The following is a 25,085-nucleotide window of genomic DNA, read 5'->3' as shown; positions in this document are numbered from 1 at the left end:
TGGATATAGCTGCTATTATTGGCTGCTTGACTCCTGCTGTCGATTGGAATAGGTAGTCCACCTTGGGTCCGCAGGATTGATTCCAGTGACCTTTGGTAATAGGTTCAGCGTCAGCGGGATCAGTGTATACGGCCAGGGCTTTGTGCGGTTGTAGCCCTCACGTCGATCGAAGTCACAAATACTAGGATTGTGCGACGCGAACAATACTTCATATTCAAAGTCCTCGTGATCGTCGACTCCAAGATGATTAATGCAATTCGCGTCCGCGGGTCCGAACCGATAATTAGCGAGTAGCTTACGAGCTTGATATTTGCTTCCGGCTTCCGGCCGAGCTTCTTAATCTCTTTGATGTCTTTTTTCCCATATTTATTAAGAGATCGATCAATAGATAGAGGGTGGATTGATGAGCAAGGCGGGGGGGGGGAGGAGGGGAAGAGGCAGGTATTGGATTGAACATAGCCCATATTAAGTATTGGATTAAACATAGTCCATATTACATAAATGTAATTATATAATAAACTTGAAGTCTAGGCTTGTAATTTTCAATAGATATAGTGGTAGGAGGATCTCAAGCCAAAGTAGATCGTATTTCTTGATAAATATTCTTTATTACACCAATGTTAGAACAAACGTTTCGGCTGATCATTCAGCCATCTTCAGTGTTCCTTTAAATCTAAATGTTTATACATCTTAGTGATTTTATATGTAAAATTGAGGTCAAGATATTAATTTGCTTAAAATTATTTTAATAAATAATTAATATTATGTCGCATACCTTAAAACTATGTTGATTCAATTCACCATTGAGGTCTATACTGGTGATCACTTATGTAATTGTGAGAAATTGCAGTTGCGGTGTTAATCTGAAGTCACCATGTTCTCAACTGTGAGTTGATGTTACATTTTAAAATTGAAGACCCGAAGGCATGTAATACTATAGGAAAAAGAGGAGAGGGAATCTAAGGAGAAGGGTAATTATATAATATTACATAAATGTAATATGGACCCTGATTCGAGTGGGCATATCTATTACCAATCAAGTCGTCCAGAATGTTTTTTTTTTTTGGGTTCTTGTTTCTGATTACAATCAGAATCTGAATCTTTATTTGACTTCTTAGGAATAGAAACCGAATCTATGACAAATCTATTAGGATCTTTGTCTGCGGGTCTTTTTTGACACGCCTTTTTACCATTAGGAGAGGTTCGAATGGAACAGGAATCTGAATCGGGGGTCGTTCTTTGGGGATTGACACTGATAATGTTAGAAATTGTCGAAAGGTCAGTGACAGATTTAATTGCGTCATACCTCCTTTTCGAAGGAGGTGGAGGATCATCAGTTTGTCAGCATCCGAATCGCTGTAGTCCGAAACAATTTGCGAATTAGGATCAGAATTAGGAGATTTACTCACCCGGGTACCCTTGTTTGGGCCGCTTTAGAGATGGGTGCGAGGCATGGTGCGCACGTGGACGGGAAGGGTTAGAGAAATCCTGAATACGGCTGGCCGTAATCGCTGCCTTGGATGTGAGCTCGACCTTATTTCAATCCAAGAAGGATTCCAAATAAGCAGATACAACTATCACAGCTGAAAGATTACGTAACACTAACAAGAATCAGTTAAATTTTGTTTTCTTAGAGAAATATGCATCCGCACGCTATCACAGGTGGCGTCAGGCTCTCACGTAAAAGGAGTTTGGTCACATGGTCACAGTTTAGTCACGAACTATAAGAATTAATTTTAGTTAATTAATTAATTACGAACGTAAGAGGAGATGGCACCAATTCGGGCATGAACGATGAGGCGCCGACATGTTTAGCATATCTGTTTATCTGTATTAGAATAAAACATTAACAAACTTACAATTCTTTTTTCTCTTATTGTTAGACTCAGATGTATCTAGTTTATTTAATGTGCACTTGTTTTGGTGTTTTATCTGTGTAATAATCAAATAAACAAGGTAATCAAAGTTAGAATATTAAGAAATATATTTATAATAATATAAGTATACCTCATTCATGATATAATTACGATCACTTAATATTCTTCGAATTATGCTTCCTATTTTAGTAAGCTTCAATAGAGCATTTAGATTCCAAAATGTGCTAAGTAATATATAGTTCCAATTTTCTTTGTAACTAAAACATATTTTTAAAATGAGATTCTGTAGAATACGATTATAAGTTTAGGTTAACATATTTCTTATATATAGTTTGCAACTTTACTAAAAACTACTTTTCCGGAAAAAATAGAGTTCTCATTGGATATCGCTCATTGCTCATTGCCCATCGCGTTTGGTGTGCAATGGTTCAGAGATGTTTCGCCACATGCATATCTGACGCCCTCTACCATATAATGTTACAGTCCGTGACATATCGGTAGCTTTTGTCGCAACTTATAAATAATTTTGAAACAAATTGGCCAAATACTTTTCTCTCCATGTTTGTGTAGTGTTTACTTCTACTTCTAGGAGCTTTTTCTTTGCATGACATTCTGTTAACAAAATAATAGTTTAATTACAAATAGCTTTAAATAAATAATTTTTAAATTAAGAATAAAATATATTCTAAGGCTGTAAATAATTCAAAATCAAAATTAAATAAGATGCAAACAATCAGAGCTAGATGATCACGTTTGTGTATTTGAAAATAGCTTATAAAAACAAAAATGTTTCAGCCTATGTTATCAGGCCTTTTTCAAGTTTATTTAAGTTTTACATAAATATATTTTTAACGTTAATTTACTAGTTTGACAATATTTCTTCAGATTTGATATATTAATGCTGCATTTTCAATTATTTTATAATAAAATATGTTAAGGATATGTGTTAAGGATCCATTGAAAATAATTACAATCCGTTGACATGATTTAAAATGTAATCTGCACTTTTATTCGCTGTTTTAATTGTAAAAGATTTTCAGGAAAATCAGAGACTCATTGACCAAGTTCTGAACATCCAGAAAAGTTTGATATGTTCGTTAAAGGTTAATGAACTCGTATTTTAACTTTTAACTGTTTATGTTTTATTTAATCATTTTGATTTTTATATAAATAGGTTTTACTTACATCGTTAATTATAATTTTCTTCTTTGATTATTTGATTAAATTATTATAGCTCCCTATTTGATTTGTGAAACACTGAAATTTGAGTCATGACTTAATAGGTGATTATAACGTAACGCAAAAGAAAAATATGACTTATCATTAAAGTTAACAATCTGATAAGTACAGTTACAACTACAAGTGTGGGTATTATGTGTATGTTACTCTTCGTAAGTAGACCTGTGCGCCGTTTTACTTTATATTGGCGGCGGCGTTCGATACTAAATAGTTAGGCGGCGGCGAATTCGCCGACAATTTTTTCTTTCGGCGGCGGCGAAATCGGCGGATGATAATTTATCGGCGGCGGCGGCGAATAACGGCGTCAACGTATATATATATTTTTTTTAAATAAAGGAATTAAACTATATAATAATTTAATAAACAGACTGATTATAGATACCCTGATAGCCACCTGTCTGTGTTGTTGCTGCCACGTTGCCGAAAACAAAGGGCATTAGTTTTCAGCAAATTTAGAACAAGGTGTGTGAGTCATTTGCCTCTGGTATGATATCACATGAATTCAGCATGTGTTGCTGTCAAGTTGCTATGTGTTTGCTGCAATGGTTTATCGCTGTACATAAAGAGCAAAATGACAGCAAGTTGCCAACAACACATGCCGAGTCATAAATTACAGCAAAAATTCAACAGCGTGTCGAAAACGGTTAAATATATTTTTTGCACCCTTACTCTTTTCAAACATATAAAATAATAAGTAAATAAATCCTCCTTTTTGTTATCACCAGAAAGAAAAATTTCCTTATTTATTATTTGACATATATATTATATATATATATAATAGATATGTAAAATAATAAATAAGTAAATTCTTCTTTCTAGTGATAACAAAAAGAAGGATTTATTTACTTATTATTTTATATGTTTGAAAAGAGTAAGGGTTTCAAACGGATACACACACACACACAGCAAAAATATCGAAAATATAATCCGATCGGCAAATATAAACTTGTATTACTAAAATAATTATAAAAAATTTTTTAACTTTTAAGTGAAATTAATCGGGATAAGAAATGATAGGATAAATAAATTGTTGCAATTGAAAATTATGCATATATATTGAAAAATATTTTATTTCTGGTCATTACTATCTAATCATCATCATCATCCTTCTTCTTCTTCTTCTTCTCTATTGCTTATTTCTTCTTCCTCTTCTCTGTTTCTTGTGCCAAATATGGCATCTGCTTCCTCGCGCCGCCTTGTTCGGCGACCTTTCTCTCCTGGTTGTCTACGAACAGAATTTCGCAGTCGTTGTTTAGCGAATCTTATGGATTCTTTCACAGCATCATAAAATTTTTGTTGGTCAGGTACCGCAAAATAAGGGCTGTTTGCTACCGCTTCTAAATTTATGAACAGAATAATAACAAAAAAACGTTAAGAAGGAATATATTCCAGTGATTATAAATATTTCATAAATTGAAAACAAGTTGAATATTGTAATAAGTGATACAAGATTTGTTTTTCAATTTTTATTCTTTCAATGCCATTTTAATAATATTATAAATAAAAATATATTACCATATACTGCATATAATAACTGAGTATTATAAAGTTCGAGATTCCGGTCCTTTTCGCCCCATAAGGAATATTTATTTAATGCTTCGTCCGTTATTATTTGTTTCATGCAAAATTTTACACTTTCGTCCAAAGTTTGTCCTCCCAAGTATTTGAGATATGTCACCTAAAATACATTGTATAGGATAATGTAAATATGATAATGTATTTAATTTCTACACAATGACAAGGAAAAAAAATTATATATGAAACAAAATAGAATTCTGTGTTCTGGGAAACACTAGAATATCTATAAAGATTCTTTATATATTCATGTCATTACTATAATATGATTACTGTAATATATTATGCTTTAAGACCTACCACTTCGTTGTACTGTTCTTCGTCAATATTGTCGAAGTTCTGCACTTCTTTGACGGATTTTAATGGAATACAGTGTGGTTTCATTGGCATTTTATTGCTTTGCTTTTTTAACAGTTTATCAAGTTTTTGGGTGATGGTTCTGAAACAGAGTATAATAGCCTAGAGAGTATTAATAATAGTAACATCCTCATCTTAAAAATTAAAACGGTTAACATTTTTTCTAGCCATTTATAGTATTTTTATAACATTAATATCTATGTATTCGATCACAAATGCATAAATAAAAAGAAAAAGGGCATTTCTATACATGATTTAAATAAAGTTTGATCTATGAAGGCTTCCTAGTTTCATCTTTTAGTCATTATCGTGCAATAATGTTACGTTGCAAAATACTGTTTAATCGGCAAGTTTAGGACACAATAGTGTCGAAAAGAATACTCTGATTACAGTAACAATAAAAGTTTATATTATATTATACAGGATGTATAAAAAGTATCGGATTAATTTTGACTATGACCGCATGTACCGTATATAAGACATTTTCATTATTCACATACACATATACATATATACTTTAATATTATTATCAAAATACATATGCAGAAAGCTTACATGAAATCTTCTTTCGTCGGCATATTTTCTAGCTGCTTTCTCATGTTATTGAATTCCCTAAAACGTATAACATATTTATTTTTATTTCTTAGAAATAATATTATTTCTAAGAATTTATTTTTATCTACTATTTATCCAAAAATATCTATACATTCGCTGCATGTACATATATACAAAATGTGTAGTATTTATGTAACTTGTAGAATTATTTACGACTAAATTTGTGATTTTTTTTGGTTTTGGAACAAATACATGTCGAATTCTTCAATGTACTACAAGTATAAAACTAATCCCGTCATCACATTACTCAAAATGACTCAGATATCGATCATGTAACTTGAATTTTCCAGCTAATAGAAAACTGAAAGTGTCAAATAGTCAATATTATATTAACTTAAAGATATCTATATCTCTTAAGTTATGTGCGCAGACCACACAGAAAAACTATAAATAGCACATAACTGTTAAAACACGTAATAATTGAATTTTCCAGCTAATAGAAAACTGAAAGTGTCAAATAGTCAATATTATATTAACTTAAAGATATCTATATCTCTTAAGTTATGTGCGCAGACCACACAGAAAAACTATTAATAGCTCATAAATGTTAAAACACGTAATAATTGAAACTTTAACCTTTTTTTCGTTTCTACCCTAATTGTTTTATGAACACTAATAACATTTTTAAATGTTTATTTCGTTTACCAGATCAGCTAATTTCAGTTAATTCGATCAAAAAATTATTGTATACAAAGAATAAAAGTCGTAACTAATGTACTAAAGGATATAACTATTAAACTGCGTTTATATATTTAAATCTATAGTCTTACATTTCAAAAGAAATTCAACATTTTATAAATAAATAGAAAAATTATCACTTGCCCTATTATAGCATTCCAATAATGCTGATGATCATGTTGTGTTGCATGCTCATGTTGTGTTGTTTCATGATAATTATCTCTTGAAGGATACGGATAGTCATATCCGTCATATCTATCATGCCGTTGATAGCGATAATTTCCCATAATAGTTTCAGAGTATCCTCCAGTGCATCCGCTTGTTTGCGGCATTTGTTGCAGACTTTGCAAATGTAACAGTGGATTTAGTGCTCCGGAATCATTAGGACGCACGCTTTGATCTTCGGTAAAAGTGGATGCTCTATTAGTGCTTTCGAGTTGCCCTGTAATAAGAATGAACTCATTATTAAAGATTTTTATAATTATAATATAAAACTATTTCAGAGACGTTACATTTGTTGACTGTAAAGATTTCACCTAAAAAATATTTCTTTTTTCTCAAACGTAAACAGTAAAATCAAAATTTTAAAATTAATTTTAAGACATCTCAACATTCCATTACATTAACATCCACGTAAATTACTTCTGTTTTCAAGGAATTGATTTCAATTGCATTTCAAATTTCAAGTGCATTATTTTTCAGTCAAATAATTAGTTTATAAACACATTTCTTTTACAAAGCTTTTCATATGGAAGGTCAAGACTTATGAAAAATAATGTACAGAAGATTCTGTTTCATTTGATCTCCTAAACAAATTAAGATATTTTTATAAATCATTACAGACATATTACATCTCACATGTCGAATATTAAGTGACATACCACCAACACGTGTAATGGAAGTTGAAGTTCCTGACATCAGTTGCGTGTAACTGCGGTCAACCGCAACTTTTTCATTCGTAACTGCTACGTCGTCTCTAATCGGTAAGGACCAAGATGACATGTTGCTTCTTTCTGACTCCTGACTTGGAAGAATCGTTGTAGAAGCGTCGTTTGGTGCATTGCGAATTTCATCGACATCTTTATCGAGATTAATTGGTTTCTCTGTTTCTGGTTTTTTTTTCTTTTTTAACGACGGTGCTTCGTCCTGACTTGAAGTTGTCACATACCTCTTTGGTTTTGTAATATTCCTCGTAGGACGTTGAATGTTTCTGCAAAATTCAATATTTTATTCTATTACTAGAAATTTTTTTAAATTACTATTTTTTCCAATATCTGCAATAAATTTTCGTAATATCAATAAAAGATAGTTCATAATATCAACTACAGTACTTACTGACTTAAACGAAATTGTTTCAACTTCTGAACCTTATAGTTAGCAACTCCAGCCTTAGAAAGGAATGCTTGTTTACGACGTATATGAGTTTTGCGTTGGTTATTCATCTTTCAATGAGTCTCACTACCTTTAAATGTATATAAAAAAAAAAGAATTTAAAAAAGTTAAACTCTATGCACAAAATTCCATTTAAATGCCGCAGTAAATACTTTTATCACCTTTTTAATGGCGATTTCTACTGTTCTTATCAGCTATCAAACATTTTGTTGCGTACAAATATTACAGATTTTTAAATGGATTATCTCTGCATTGATAAGAGAAATCAATATCATCATATTTTGACAATGTAATTTATACGCTTGACCAATGCATTAATAGACGTATCTTGTTTAATTTTATTTACACAAAATTAGTAATATAATTTATACACTAATAAAATATAATACAGTAAGGAACTTGTAAGAGTGGAATATGTACAGTGTTACGAATAATATTACTATGTTAGAATACTATACAAGTTTTATATATAATTTGAGTTATTTCGAGGAAACATTCATTCATTACTTTTATTTAATAATATTGGATTGTGTATATACTCATGTTTTTGCTCTTTTATTTTTCATTATCTCCTTTAGTGTTTCTTTGTTACTGTAGGTTCCTATAAAAGTAAGTTCCTATAAAAGAACTGATATAACATATTCACCAGGAACCGGCTTATCGGTTTCGGAATCACTGCTGGAATCAGAACTCTCGTCATCAATAGTTTTCCAATATAACATCATGTAACATTTTGCCCGCACATCAGTAATAGGTATTACATAAAAATCGCTTGATAACGCAGAGCATTTATAAATATCTAATGATGATGATGAAATACCCACATCATAAAAATCTTCCATAATTTCGAATTTCTTTACCACAAAATGGTACGTTTCATTCATTTCTAATATGTTTTCGATGACACATACTGAAGAATCCTTTAAAATACAACATTTGTTGCCAAGTGAAGTAACATTAAAATACATACTTCCGGTTTGTATCTTTGTGTACTGTTGACAATGTGTAGGAGAAAATCCTAATGGAAGAGGACCTTCGCCATGCCGGTCGAACATTTGTATAACTGTTGCATTACTGTGTGCGGAATGTTCTTTCCGCTCATGATTATTTATTTCCGCCTGTCTGAGGGCAAATTGCTGTAAAGCCTGATGAGGTTTTCTATACGAGCGTTTGAATAATTGCATATTATTTTCATACTTAAAAGCGGAAAAACTGTCAAGCGGACCAAAGCGTTTGACATCTGCCACCAGGTGTAGCAAAGCATGCACATTGTATGACATAAAAGAAAGTTTATAGAAAACTTGACATTTTTCAACAAATTTTTTAAGTGCTACTTCTGCACACTGTAACAGAGACATATTCGAAAATGTGTTACTGCAAAGCGTACGAATTGCTGTATGTAGAAATAATAAATGAATATATGTTTGTTTTTCCATAATGCCAAGCATTACTGTAGGCCCAGTATATAAAATGAACTGTCGTCCCTCTGTGGCTTTATAATCCGAATAGTCGCTCAATGACCTAGGTTTTCTGGCGAAGTCCCGTGGACAATAATGGGAAAGAAGTTCAAGTCGTTTTGATACTACATCTAGGTTTCGGCCTGATAATTTTGTCTTTTTACCATATTTGCCCGTAATCCACGCCGTTAACAATTTCTTCACGACTCCTATACACACTAAGTGCATATAGTCTACGGGAACTTGTGTTACCATTCCCATAGGTAATCGGGATAAAGGGCTTTTTCCTTTATGATGATCGCGGTCTGTCATCCGAATGTACTCTTCATCGGTTCTTAAACGATGATTCGTACCTAAGAAGATCATTCGTTGCTCATATCGTATGCCGACAACTTTACATTTTCCGCATGCATGACTCGATGTGTGCCCATAATGATTTAATAACCAAGAACGTGCTGGAGCATCTGCGATGAATGCTCTCAGTGTAGTGGGAATTTGTTGATGACTAAATGTTATACCGCCCTTTTCAAAAACTTGCAATACATCAGTTACAAATTCATCCATAAATAAGTTAATGTCACCTGGTTTTTTATTCCCCATATAAATACCCACTATTTCCGGTTTGCTGTTACTTATATTGCTTATTGAAATTTGGATCGGCCAAATTTGCATTGTCCCACATTTGTTTAATTTCGCGCCGTCGGTACTCCAGTCTATTTCAAGAACGGAAGGAATCTGATTCGGTGGAGTTTTCTTCAGAATATTATTAATGCCTTTTTCAAAACCAATATGAAGGTATTGTCCTGGGTACATTGAACAAACTGCAATTCTGTCACGCGGCGTATTAAGTAATGATCTTGTATCTTTTGGTAGAAACGTATGGCATTTATGTGATCGTAATGTATTTAAGATTATATTCCCCTGTGTATGGGTCAGATTACATTTTATAAACGCTGATGCTAAAGATTCTTGAAATGTCTGATTTACAGTGTCCAAAGATATGTCATTATTGATTGTACTACTATAATCATTATCTACGATTGACATGTCATTGACTTCAAGATTTTGTTCACTTTCAACATGCATTAAATCATCATAAATATTTTCATTCGTATTTAACTCGATAGCAGAAGACACTGTTTCATTATTAGCAAGATTATCTGTTTCATTATTAGTAAGATTATCTGTCATGTCTACTGACAACATTAATTGTTCGGAATTACGCTGCTGTTCGTCGTAACATCTTGTTTGATAAAATCGCCTCATTTGCAACAGAACTCTTGATTGCCTCTTTGGCCCTAATTGAAAAATAGGCTTACGGCGTCTTTGAAATAAACTCATATTTAAAGATATGTTAATGTCCGACTAATATATATAAATTCTACAATATTATATCTGATTAGTGTATGTATTTTAATAATAGAGAATTATAATATTACAATAATATTGATAAGAATATTTACACAGGAGCGTATAATGGAAAATTTCGATAAAATATTGTACAATATGATATCAATTTTACATAACCTTACTTGCAGGAATTTATATTCAATTAAAAATCCAAATACCTGTACGGCCGTACTTATTGATAACGCAACGTATAGTTGACGTAGATATATATTCAAAGATGTATATTCAAAACTATCACTTTTGAATGTTAATAAAATATTGGTAAAAGCAATCTCGTGCTAATGCGTGCCAATGCGTGCCACGTGCCACACCTTTGACCGTTATATATAATCGTGGACTATGGATTGCTAGTTGGTGTACTAATAATAAAGATCTGTAGCGCCTTCATCTCCTAGTGGCAGAAATGTGAAACATACAAGTAAGACAGCAATACATATAATAGTAGAAGACGAGGAAAGGAATAAGTTATACGTCGTTGTGCCATACTTGCTCCACATTATGCGTTCACTCTAGAATATACATTTACAAAATTAACAAAATAATAATAATAATAATGGTTGCAAGACGCAATTAACATATTTAAACAGTTTTTAACAATTTAATATATTTAAATAGTTTTTAACAAATATACGACAAAAGCACAGACATCATTATCTTTTTCTATCACCGTCATGTTGCTCTTATGTTGTCGAAAATGAATGACAAAGCAAAATGTTTTTCATGAATAGAAGTCATTTTGTTGGCAACAAAATGAGCAACAGTTGCTCTCCGTTTGCTCTGAATCTGCTGACACGAAATGTTTCAAATCTGCCCTCGTGTTGTTGAATACATATGACTATGCATTACGTTTTTAGCAAATATACAGCAATTAGTCGAAAATTCATGCTCAGCATTAAGTTGCATGATTTTGCAAAACATGCTTGGCTATCAGGGTATATAATATTTGAAAATTATCAAGAAACATAAATATATGTTTTATTTTATATTGTTCTCTTTAGTTTTATTTAACTTTTACATTTCAAAATCTTTTACCTTTCAATTATTTTAATTGTTTATTATGTTCAATAATGGTAGAAATTATATATTAAATTTCAAAGTTAATTACATTTCTCTAATTTAGAATAAACTTTAATTTTAGTTTTTAATAAGTACAGATAATATAAATAAATAAAAATAGCAAACAATATATAATTATGCATACATATACATATATAACTTACGTACAACTACATACGTACATATAACAATACATATTATAACATTTATAATAAGATTATAAGATAAATAAAGATGAAACACAATATTTATTTTTAAAATATATTTATTAATGTTTACTCGTGAAAAAACAAAATAACATCATTTTTTAATCATTAATATCATATGTAACAAAAATAAAATATCAATCACTTTTTAACTTTTTACATATGAAAGACTTTTTCATTAAAAATTATACATTAATTAATAAGAAATTGCAAGTAATAATTATATAACTGTAGCAATGTTTTTTGGATAACTTATATATAACTTATTTTATAGATTTTAAATATATATCTTTTATTAATTTAAAATTATCATGAATAAATAGGATTTTGTTAGATTTTGACGGTTTTAACGCAGAACGTTTTGCTGTGATAAGTAAACCTGCAGAAGAGAATGCACGCTCAGATGCTGAACTAGTGATCGGAATAGCATAAATGCAGCACATCAATTTGTACAAATTTGGCAGTGATAACTTCATTTTATTCCACCATTGTAGAGGATCCTCGATAGATTCTGATATATGTAAATACTTCTTAACTTCAATAAGAATAGGATCTTCAGGAGGAATAATATTTGCGTGTTTCGCAGCTAATTCCAAACGTAATTTTTTGACTCCAAGAAGCTGACATGATTTATTAGAATAAATATCTGTTTCTCTCTTAGATACCTATTGTAAAAAAGCAGAATTAAACATGAAAATATAATTATATTATAAAAACAACAATTTTATATTTATTAGTAAACTATATGATTTATTTTAATAAAAATTTTTTAAAATATTGTTTGATCTAATTAATTTGATCTAAATAATTAAATATTGTTTAATAAAATATCGCTTAATGTTAATTAAAATAATTTTACCTGTTTATTTCTAATATTCAAAGGAACCATCTTGTGGATCATATATACTAAAAATTCCTCAGCAGATTGTTGCTTATCTGCAAGATATTCTGCAACACCTTTAACATTTTGAAGAGTCGGATCTAGAAGTGCTCCGCAAACATGGGCTTCGTGTATTGGAAATCGCTTTTTTAAGTTCTGTAAAATAGTTTTCTTAAATTGTTTTATTATAAATGAATCATCTTCATTTTCACACATATTGCTTTCAATTTCTGCCCTGAAAAAAAAATTATGCAACACATTCAACAATTAACTTCTTTAAATTTATAATAAGATACATTTATGATATAAAATATAAAAATATATTAAACCTAAAAATCTAAATAAAATAACAAACCTAAATAAAAGTGCTAAGTTTACTGTAGGATATTCTACTCCAGAAAGAATTTCTGTTGTTGTTTTAATACTTATTAAACAATTTGCTATATCTTCAATATTCTTCCATTCACTATCTGTGGGAATTGCATCATAACGTTTTTGCATTTCCAAGCAGCGTATTACTATTTCTACAAAATAAATTATAATTATATTTAATAGTAAATATATATAATTATATTAAATAATATTTTACAAGTTTAATATTATAAGTGCAATATTCAAATTCAGATAAATAAATTATATCTGCATTTGAATATATGCATTAACACATTCAACTTACCTTTATTTTTAAGTAAACTCGCTAGCATCTCTAGTGTACTATTCCACCTAGTTGATACATCTTTATGTAATCCTGAAGATGTCATAAATGAAGGAAAAGTCTGCGCATAGGAATGCTCGTTATTACTATTAAGTGTGGAATTAAATCTTACATCAGCTTCTAATATCTCTTCTAGATTTTCAACATTATCAAGTATGTTGTTTATTTCCTCTTGCTGTATAATTTCTTTTGTTTTTTCAATTTCTTGAGTTTTAAAAGCAAGAATTTTTATAATACTTCTAGCTTTAGTTATACAACTATTAATTTCTGGTAATTTAAAAAGAGTGTCTACTGTCACTAAATTGTGGAGTCCATGTGCAATACAAGGTACTCTGTCAACTTTCATATCTTTTGCAGATTTGACCATATTTGCTCCTCCATCAGTTACGAGAGTTATAATCTTGTTGTTTAAATTAAATTGCGTTAGCACTCTTTTTAATTCTTCAACAATATTATCCGCTGTATGAGGATGTGGCAAAAAACTTGTTTGTAACGTACATGATTTCAACTGTGTTTCTGTAGGTGATATCCAATGTAATGTAAAAGTCATAAATGGAATATGACGATAATTGTCAGTCCATGCGTCCATAGTTATAGAAATTGCACTTGGATTGTCTTCATTTATTTTTGCTTTAACAGCAAATACGCAGTCATTGTACACTCTTGAGAGTGAACTTCGAGATAGTGTACTTGGATGTGGTAGATCTGATTCATTTTGTATAACACCATGTATTTTTAAAAAATCTCTTAGTCCACTTTTTTCAGCTTCGTAGAATGGAATAAAATCTCTACAAAACCAGATGGTCATGCTATCAAATAATTCTTTTTGTTTGTCAGTAATTTTTGAAGATTTGCTTGATTGTTGAGATTGTTTAGGTTCAAAGAATCTTTTAATATTGATTCTTTCATTTGATAAATGTGTTGCTTTTATATTATGCTCTTCTCTCAAATGAGTAAGTAAATTTCCTGTGCTAACTGCTTTTTTATATCTATAAACTTTTCGTCCATCAGGATGCATAAAGCATATTTTACAATATACATGACATTTGTCAACGAAAGCACCTTTCTCATTATCTTTTAGCATTCCAAAATATTCTCTAGCAATACTTCGAGTACGAGAGGAATTCTCGATGTTCACAACCAGATTTCTATTTTCTTTGAATTCATCGGTATCCTGTATTTCAGCTGATTCTTCAATTTCATTGAAAAATGACATTTTGCATATAAACAATCTGAGAACAATAAAATACCAATAAGTCTGATAATTTTATAACAGAATAACCTAAATTAAGTAGCACAAACATACAATAGTAAGGCAGTGATTGTTTTATACTATTTTATTGCTTGACTATGATTAGTTGATACAGTAAAGTATATAAGTATATAAGTAAAGTATATATTTATTACTTACGTAGAATTTTTCTCTTTTTCGTCCACTTTTTTGGCGAAAACTGATTGTACTGGATTAAAGAGGCTAATCGCCCATCAATTTTCATCGCTGATTCGATCGTTAAACGGTTATCCCGCTAATTCCTCGTTCATTCCTTTTTCACTCTTATAGCGTTTTCGATTATACAGGATTTGAACGACCCAGGGTTGGTTAATGACGTCATTGCAACCTCTCCACCAATGAAAGACTTGCATTTATAGTAAAATAGTGATTGATCAACCCTGGGTCGTTCAAATCCTGTATAATCGAAAACGCTATTAGACTGCTTTCACATGAGGCGTAACTTGCGTAAGCGTAATTTATGTCAGCCAATCAAATCATTCAGCTATCATATGCAAAATTTTGCGTATAGTATCTGAACGATTTGATTGGCTAACACAAGATACGCTTACGCAAGTTACGCTTCATGTGACGGCACCCTTACGATCACGACTAAAATTTTTGTACATGTTATGGCCTTAAGAGCCTATCCAGACAAACTTGCATAGTCGCATAAACATATACATAAGGAAATTGATTGGTCCATTTCCTTATGCATTTGTTTATGGGCTAATCAATTTCCTTATGCATATATTTATGCGATTTTACAAATTTATCCGGATAAGGGGGCTATATATAGCATTTTGCTTTTTCTCGGCGTGTCATATTAATTTTCGGCGGCGGCGGCGGCGGCGTCCGGCAAAAATTTCAAAATTGGCGGCGGCGAAATCGGCGAATAATAATTTATCGGCGGCGGCGGCGTGGCGCGGCGGCGCAAAGGTCTACTCGGACTGAGGGAAAGTTACTAGAACTTGGATCATGTACACACTGAATTTGGATGCAAAACTCGAATAAGAAGTTCAAACGAAAAAATGCGTTGCGTCCCATTTTTCGGTACGAGTTATTGCGAGTTATTAGATTTTACTAGTTTCTTTTACTATCTGTTAAGCCTTGTGTCCACGATGCTAGAACTCAATCCGAGATCTCGGTCCGAGTCCTCGAACAATAATATTTATACTTGGCTGAATATAGTTAGCGTTGTAATCGAGTTACGATTCTTTACGATGATTTTCTGATCTGTTATATTGCCAAGTTGGTTTATAGATATCATCAAGTAATGCACCGCTTGATTTCGAATGTTTTATTTTATTTAGATGGTCCAGATATTGTGATCTTAAATAATTAATTTTTTTTGCAATTTCAGTTGTTAGTGGTTGTCCTGTTAATTCTTTGTACTGATTACAGATTATCTGTAAAGCTTGATCTCGTTTCATACGATTATGATAATCAACACTTTTTGTAACATATAAACAAGAATGTTGTTGATATAACATTAATAAAATTTTAACATTTTCCTTATTATCCATTTTTTATTATAAAAGAAGTTTTTTCTGAAAATCAATTTTTTATATATTATTACCCACATAGCAAAATTTCATCCTACGGATGTCCGTGGGATGTAATGTAAAGGATTTTCAGATATCCCTGGGATATCTGTACAAAGCCGTAGGATATCCATAGGGCATCCGTGGGATATCCAAATGTCCGCTTTTCAGATATCCGTAGGACATCCAAAAATAAATCCCTGGAATATTCCTGAGATATCCTACATATGATTAAATTAGATCCCAACAATGTTTCCTGGATGTCTTTTTTTATCCAGATAAAATGCAGATAAAATCATTGAATATAGAATGGTGTTCATAATCCGATCTTATATTCGAAATTATTTTAAAACCTCATTCAATCAACAAAATGGTTGCGCAACATTATTTCATTAGTTGAATGAAATCATAAGACGATTCTAAATATAAAATCGGACTATAAATACCACCCAGAAAAATATCTATTTTAAATGTTTATTTAAAATGCCTTTAAAAAATATATTTTTTTAAAAGATTTAAACAGAAATTGTTTAGTTTTAAGTTAAGGAAGCAATAAAACAGTAATCTTAATAAGTAACGTCTCTCTCTTTCTCTCTCAAAAAGTTTTATATTAATTATTATTTATATTTTAAAAAATTACGACAATCTTGCTTTAATGACACCACTATCAACATATTGTTTCATTACTACTTTTTATTACTCTTTTAAAACTAAACAATTTTTGAAACATTTTTTCAAAATACATATTTTTTTCAAATATTTTATATAGATATTTGACATGTAAGTATCTTTATGAGCATAAGGAAAGATTATTAGCAAAATTTCTAAAAATAAAAGCTTCTATTATATTACATTATTTTAAGAAATAGACACATTTAAAAAAAGGTAAAGTACGTATAAGTAATATAAATAATAGTACATTTAAAGTATATTTTATTATAAAATATGTAATTTTTTAAAAATTTTTTATTTACTAAATAATGTAAAAATAGTCACAATAAAAATAAAATTTGTATATATAAAAACGAAAACTAAAGATACGTCTTGTACATTTCAAAATTGCACTAGTCACAGTGTTAGATATAAATTAATAAACTTAATATTACTAAATATTATAACTTAATATGAATAATATTACATACATATACATACATATACAATATTATATACATAATATTTTATACATAAAATTGCTAATATTATGTATAAATTATACACATGAACAAAATATAAAAAAAGTATTGAATATTTTATTGTGCAGCATTCAGTTTTTTTATTTTTTTCAGTTGCATGACAAAATCATGATTTAATTGGTTCCGAAATTTTGTGTTCGGTAGCTTGCGGGTATTTTAATTGAACTGCACCTACAAATACGTATAAACATTTATACAGGATGTCTTATTTTAAATTACGCACCTGAATATCTCGTCAGGGGAGACACCAATCCGAAAATAACCCTTACAAAAGTTGTTGGGTTCGGAGAGGGACATCTGATGATGACATTGGTTTAACCTAAGGTGGACATGCCAAGGTCATATGGAGGTCAACTTTGTTTTTTTAAATGGGACACCCTATTTTTGATTCCAAAATCTAATAGCTGGTGTCAAGAGCTTTTCAAAACACCATAATAAAGTTATTTTTTATTAAGTACTTTTCGAGTTATGAGACTTGAAAATTCCAGCATTTTGACATAAAATACAAAATATCTTGTAAAACATTCAATTTTCGGGAATCTTACCTTAATACTTTTATGCACAAAATAATGAGACGAATCATTTGGTATAAAGAAAACACATAGTTGCTTTCAAGACAAAATATGTAATTTGCAACATGCAACTGCATACTTTTTTTTTAAACCAATGTGTTTTCTTTGTACCAATTCATTTGTCTCATTATTTTGTGCAAAAAGTATTAAGGTAACATTCTCAAAAACTGAATGTTTTACAAGATATTTTATATTTTATGTCAAAATACTGTAATTTACAAGCCTCATAACTCGAAAAGTACTTAATGAAAAATAACTTCATTATAGTGTTTTGAAAAGCTCTTGACACCAGCTATTAGATTTTGGAATCAAAAATAGGATGTCCCATTAAAAAAAACAAAATTGATCTCCATATGACCTTGGCATGTACACCCTAGGTTAAACCAATGTCATCATCGGATGTCCCCCTCCGAACCCAACAACTTTTGTAAGGGTTATTTTCGAATTGGTGGCTCCCCTGACGAGATATTCAGGTGCGTAATTTAAAATGGGACATCCTGTATAACATAAATATAAACATATACCTCTCAATATATTTTTAATTTTTTAAAACCAGATGTTTAATGAATTAAATGGAAAGTTAATCTAATTTTTATAATTTAATAACTAAATCTAATGTATGTATTATATGTATATGCATTATGTATAGGTTTATTAGTGTAAATATCTATGTGTTTAAGTGTGTGTTTATGTGTTTGTATGTGTGGGTATATATATATATATATATATATATATATATATATATATATATATATACGTAATATATATTCAATAAGTTATACATTCATTAAATTTATTAACAAAACAAATATTTATATTTCCTACATATACATCATTCTTGTCATTTTTCAAAGTACTAGTTATTCTTAAAGATGCATGTATTATGTTACCTTGTTTATGCCATAAGTTAAGAATATTATGTTACCTTGTTTACGCAATAATTAATGATGACTTAAATATTAGTATCTATAGTCTTTTTTTTACTGTAAATAAGCAAACTCCTCCTGTAATATAATTTAAAACAATAATGTTGAATCCTATTTTTACTATACTATACATATACGTAGTATTACATACGTAAAACTAATTTATTTGTAGAAATTATATATATATATATATATATATATATATAATTGTGCTATAAATATATATATAGCACAAAAATTAATATAAAATATATAAATAAAAATTGTAGTAGTGGTGTTCTACTAGCCAACATCTCTCAAACATAACCTTATTTATGATATAAATAGAAAGATGACCTGCATATGATATAATAATTTTAGATTTTAATAATTATCTGTCAATTTAATAGTTGCTGACGCCTTATATTATCGCTTATGCGCCTTTTTCCGTTTTTTAAGGGAGAATCACAGCACAAAACTCACACTTCACTGCCTGCGTTAATCTCAATGTTCACCGATCTACGACACTAGAATTCAATTCGAGTTGTCGATTCGAGAAAGGTTAGGTAATCAAAAAGCGGTAATCTTATACAGTGATGGGAGAAAGTTCCGTAACGGTCAAATATCTTGGAAAATAATGATTATGGAAGAAAATGTTTAATACAAAAGTTTTAATATATTAAGTGGTTTATTATATGGTTATATTGAAATGACCTTCATGTGACCTTGAAGGACACCGCGAAGGTCAACTTTGAAATCTTAAACGGAAACTCTTATTTTCTATTACATATTCTTAAAGCTGGTGTCAAGACGTTTCCGAAACACTATAATGAAGTTATTTTTCATTAAGTACTTTTCGAGTTATGAGGCTTGAAAGTTACAGCATTTTGACATAAAATACAAAATATCTTGTAAAACATTCAATTTTCGGGAATTTTACCTTAATACTTTTATGCATAAAATAATGAAACAAATCAATTGATATAAAGAAAACACATTGTTGCTTTTAAGAAAAAATATATAATTTGCAACATGCAGCTGCATATTTTTTTTTTAAAGCAACTATGTGTTTTCTTTATATCAATTGATTTGTTTCATTATTTTATGCATAAAAGTATTAAGGTAAGATTCCCGAAAATTGAATGTTTTACAAGATATTTTGTATTTTATGTCAAAATGCTGTAACTTTCAAGCCTTATAACTCGAAAAGTACCTAATGAAAAATAACTTCATTATATTGTTTCGGAAACGTCTTGACACCAGCTTTAAGAATATGTAATAGAAAATAGAAGTTTCCATTTAAGATTTCAAAGTTGACCTTCGCGGTGTCTTTCAAGGTTACATGAAGGTCATTTCAATATAACCATATAATAGACCATTTGATATACTAAAACTTTTGTATTGAACATTTTCTTCCATAATCATTATTTTCCAAGATATTTGACTGTTACGGAACTTTCTTCCATCACTGTATATACTGACTTCTCGAACCAAGAACTCGATGACCAAGTTCTAGTATCGTCATATAATAGAAATAAATATTTTCTCTATATATACTTGTACTTTGATCTTAACAAATGAACGGATTAAAATTATATTTGTATGTTATATGTGTGTCTACGCTTGCACACAAAATTAAATTTGTTCTCTGTTCAAATTAAGCAAAAAAAATGTCTTACTAAAAAATATTTATGTAAGAAATCTTTTGCTAAATTTGAAGAAACAGCAATTTTAATGTACGTACATTTTTTGTGCTAGAAATATCTTGAGAAAATCCTACGAATAACTATTTATTATCGATCTGTATCGTTCGGATCATTTTGATCAAAATGGGATGTCCTGCGGAGATCGTACATAAGATATCCACAGAACATGCTACACGGGATATCCTCAGGTAATCCTACGGATAACGTTTTGCTCTGGATCAAACTGGAACCATTTCGATCAAATTGGGATGTCCTGGGGAGATCTTTGCTATGTGGGTATACTTTTCTTGAAAAATAATATGTATATATATAGGTTATAATATATTTTTAATGTCTAATTTAATCTGCATTAAAACTAATAATAACTACTTATGTAAATCTTATTAATTATTAATCTTATTAATTTATTTTATTTAAGTATTATATTTCTCTTATTTTTTCAATTCTATAATTACTTACTAAAATATTATTTATATTGTTCACAGTATCTCGTATCACTATAAGTATCTTATATTTTGTCTTGACAGATAGTAAAAGAAACTAGTAAAATCTAATAACTCGCAATAACTCGTTCCGAAAAATGGGACGCAACGCATTTTTTCGTTTGAGCTTCTTATTCGAGTTTTGCATCCAAATTCAGTGTGTACATGATCCGAGTTCTAGTAACTTTCCCTCAGTTCGAGATCTCGGACCGAGTTCTAGTATCGTGGACACAAGGCTTTAAGACAAAATATAAGATACTTATAGTGATACGAGATACTGTGAACAATATAAATAATATTTTAGTAAGTAATTATAGAATTGAAAAAATAAGAGAAATATAATTCTTAAATAAAATAAATTAATAAGATTAATAATTAATAAGATTTACATAAGTAGTTATCCCACATAGCAAAGATCTCTCCAGGACATCCCAATTTGATCGAAATAGTCCCAGTTTGATCCAGAACAAAACGTTATCCGTAGGATTACCTAAGGATATCCCGTGTAGCATGTCCTGTGGATATCTTATGTACGATCTCCGCAGGACATCCCATTTTGATCAAAATGATTCGAATGATACAGATCGATAATAAATAGTTATTCGTAGGATTTCCTAAAGATATTTCTAGCACAAAAAATATACGTACATTAAAATTGCTGTTTCTTCAAATTTAGCAAAAGATTTCTTACATAAATATTTTTTAGTAAGACATTTTTTTGTTTAATTTGAACAGAGAACAAATTTAATTTTGTGTGCATGCGTAAACACACATATAACATACAAATATAATTTTAATCCATCCATTTGTTAAGAGCAAAGTACAAGTATATATAGAGAAAATATTTATTTCTATTATATGACGATACTAGAACTTGGTCATCGAGTTCTTGGTTCGAGAAGCCAGTATATACAGTGATGGAAGAAAGTTCCGTAATGGTCAAATATCTTGGAAAATAATGATTATGGAAGAAAATGTTCAATACAAAAGTTTTAGTATATCAAATGGTCTATTATATGGTTATATTGAAATGACCTTCATGTGATCTTGAAAGATACCGCGAAGGTCAACTTTGAAATCTTAAATAGAATCTCCTATTTTCTATTACATATTCTTAAAGCTGGTGTTAAGACGTTTCCGAAACAATATAATAAAATTATTTTTTATTAAGTACTTTTCGAGTTATGAGGCTTGAAAGTTACAGCATTTTGACATAAAATACAAAATATCTTGTAAAACATTCAATTTTTAGAAATCTTTCAGAAGAAAAAATATGTAATTTGCAACATGCAGCTGCATATTTTTTTTAAAAAGCAACAATGTGTTTTCTTTATATTAATTGATTCGTCTCATTATTTTATGCATAAAAGTATTAAGGTAAGATTCCTGAAAATTAAATGTTTTACAAGATATTTTGTATTTTATGTCAAAATGCTGTAACTTTCAAGCCTCATAACTCGAAAAGTATTTAATAAAAAATAACTTCATTATAGTGTTTTGGAAACGTCTTGACACCAGCTTTAAGAATATGTAATAGAAAATAGAAGTTTCCATTTAAGATTTCAAAGTTGACCTTTGCGGTGTCCTTCAAGGTCACATGAAGGTCATTTCAATATAACCATATAATAGACCACTTAATATATTAAAACTTTTGTATTAAACATTTTCTTCCATAATCATTAATTTCCAAGATATTTGACCGTTACGGAACTTTCTCCCATCACTGTATAAGATTACCGCTTTTTGATTACCTAACCTTTCTCGAATCGACAACTCGAATCAAATTCTAGTGTCGTAGATCGGTGAACATTGAGATTAACGCAGACAGTGAAGTGTGAGTTTTGTGCTATGATTCTCTCTTAAAAAACGGAAAAAGGCGCATAAGCGATAATATAAGGCGTCAGGAACTATTAAATTGACAGATAATTATTAAAATCTAAAATTATTATATCATATGCAGGTCATCTTTCTATATATATCATAAATAAGGTTATGTTTGAGAGATGTTGGTTAGTAGAACACCGCTACTACAATTTTTATTTATATATTTTATATTAATTTTTGTGCTATATATATATTTATAGCACAATTATATATATATATATATATATATATATATATATATACATATATATATATATATATATGTATATAATTTTTACAAATAAGTTAGTTTTACGTATGTAATATTATGTATATGTATAGTATAGTGAAAATAGGATTCAATATTATTGTTTTAAATTATATTGCAGGAAGAGTTTGCTTATTTACAGTAAAAAAAAGACTATAGATACTAATATTTAAGTCATCATTAATTATTGCGTAAACAAGGTAACATAATATTCTTAACTTATGGCATAAACAAGGTAACATAATACATGCATCTTTAAGAATAACTAGTTCTTTGAAAAATGACAAGAATTATGTATATGTAGGAAATATAAATGTTTGTTTTGTTAATAAATTTAGTGAATGTAAGTTTAGTGAATATATACTACGTATATATATATATATATATATATATATATATATATATATATATATACACACACAATATATATATATATACACCCACACATACAAATACATAAACAAACACTTAAACACATAGATATTTACACTAATAAATCTATACATAATGCATATACATATAATACATACATTAGATTTAGTTATTAAATTATAAAAATTAGATTAACTTTCCATCTAATTTATTAAACATCTGGTTTAAAAAAATTAAAAATATATTGAGAGGTATATGTTTATATTTATGTTATATAAATGTTTATACGTATTTGTAGGTACAGTTCAATTAAAATACCCGCAAGCTACTGAGCACGAAATTTCGGAACTAATTAAATCATGACTTCGTCATGCAATTGAAAAAATAAAAAAACTGAATGCTGCACAATAAAATATTTAATACTTTTTTTTATATTTTGTTCATGTGTATAAATTATACATAATATTAGCAATTTTATGTATAAAATATTATGTATGTAATATTATTCATATTAAGTTATAATATTTAGTAATATCAAGTTTATTAATTTATATCTAACACTGTGACTAGTGCAATTTTGAAATGTACAAGACGTTTCTTTAGTTTTCGTTTTTATATATACAAATTTTATTTTTATTGTGACTATTTTTACATTATATAGTAAATAAAAAATTTAAAAAAAATTACATATTTTATAATAAAATGTGCTTCAAATGTACTATTATTTATATTACTTATACGTACTTTACCTTTTTTGAAATGTGTCTATTCTTAAAATAATGTAATATATTAGAAGCTTTTATTTTTAGAAATTTTGCTAATAATCTTTCCTTTATGCTCATAAAGATACTTACATGTCAAATGTCTATATAAAATATTTGAAAAAAATATGTATTTTGAAAAAATGTTTCAAAAATTCTTTAGTTTTAAAGGAGTAATAAAAAATAGTAATAAAACAATATCTTGATAGTGGTGTCATTAAAGCGAGATTGTCGTAAATTTTTAAAATATAAATAATAATTAATATGAAACTTTTCGAGAGAGAAAGAGAGTGACGTTACTTATTAAGATTACTGTTTTATTGCTTCCTTAACTTAAAACTAAACAATTTCTGTTTAAATCTTTTAAAAAAATATATTTTTTAAAGGCATTTTAAATAAACATTTAAAATAGATATTTTTCTGGGTGGTATTTATAGTCCAATTTTATATTTAGAATCGTCTTATGATTTCATTCAACTAATGAAATAATGTTGCGCAACCATTTTGTTGATTGAATGAGGTTTTAAAATGATTTCGAATATAAGATCGGATTATTAACACCATCCTATATTCAATAATTTTATTTGGATTTTATCTGGATAAAAAAAATATCCAGGGGACATTGTTGGGATCTAATTTAATCATATGTAGGATATCCCAGGGATATCCCAGGGATTTATTTTTGGATGTCC

The 25,085-nt window shown here is 29.2% G+C and overlaps 2 protein-coding genes and 1 long non-coding RNA gene across 7 annotated transcripts; 1 reads left to right on the top strand and 2 right to left on the bottom strand.

The window, feature by feature from the left end:
• Positions 1 to 4,168: 4,168 nt before the first annotated feature.
• Positions 4,169 to 10,952, bottom strand: LOC137001879 (uncharacterized). Of its 5 annotated transcripts, none has more exons than XM_067361072.1 (9): positions 10,759 to 10,916; positions 7,895 to 7,927; positions 7,677 to 7,803; positions 7,223 to 7,551; positions 6,486 to 6,783; positions 5,604 to 5,660; positions 4,992 to 5,130; positions 4,632 to 4,794; positions 4,169 to 4,453 (listed from the first exon to the last, which is right to left on the bottom strand). In XM_067361072.1, exons 3-9 carry the CDS (start codon positions 7,781 to 7,783, stop codon positions 4,218 to 4,220), a joined length of 1,329 nt encoding a protein of 442 aa, XP_067217173.1. In that variant the 5' UTR covers positions 7,784 to 7,803; positions 7,895 to 7,927; positions 10,759 to 10,916; the 3' UTR covers positions 4,169 to 4,217. The 5 variants fall into 5 exon arrangements, with proteins under 5 accessions (XP_067217173.1, XP_067217171.1, XP_067217174.1 ...); XM_067361070.1 differs by having other exon boundaries at positions 7,895 to 7,980; positions 10,759 to 10,913; XM_067361073.1 differs by having other exon boundaries at positions 4,169 to 4,341; positions 7,895 to 7,980; positions 10,759 to 10,913.
• Positions 10,953 to 11,903: 951 nt separating this feature from the next.
• On the bottom strand, positions 11,904 to 15,027 carry LOC137001880 (E3 SUMO-protein ligase ZBED1-like). Its single transcript, XM_067361074.1, has 5 exons — positions 14,869 to 15,027; positions 13,419 to 14,689; positions 13,098 to 13,266; positions 12,722 to 12,977; positions 11,904 to 12,527 (listed from the first exon to the last, which is right to left on the bottom strand). Exons 2-5 carry the CDS (start codon positions 14,671 to 14,673, stop codon positions 12,126 to 12,128), a joined length of 2,082 nt encoding a protein of 693 aa, XP_067217175.1. The 5' UTR covers positions 14,674 to 14,689; positions 14,869 to 15,027; the 3' UTR covers positions 11,904 to 12,125.
• A 7,567-nt stretch (positions 15,028 to 22,594) lies between these two features.
• Positions 22,595 to 23,682, top strand: LOC137001875 (uncharacterized). The gene is made up of 2 exons (XR_010891691.1): positions 22,595 to 23,138; positions 23,382 to 23,682. It is a non-coding gene; the product is annotated as an uncharacterized lncRNA (long non-coding RNA).
• The last annotated feature ends 1,403 nt before the right edge of the window (positions 23,683 to 25,085 follow it).

This window comes from Linepithema humile, unplaced genomic scaffold, assembly GCF_040581485.1.
Source record: "Linepithema humile isolate Giens D197 unplaced genomic scaffold, Lhum_UNIL_v1.0 unplaced_2, whole genome shotgun sequence".
NCBI classification, from domain to species: Eukaryota; Metazoa; Arthropoda; class Insecta; order Hymenoptera; family Formicidae; genus Linepithema; species Linepithema humile.
This window is presented reverse-complemented; position numbering and strand designations above follow the sequence as displayed.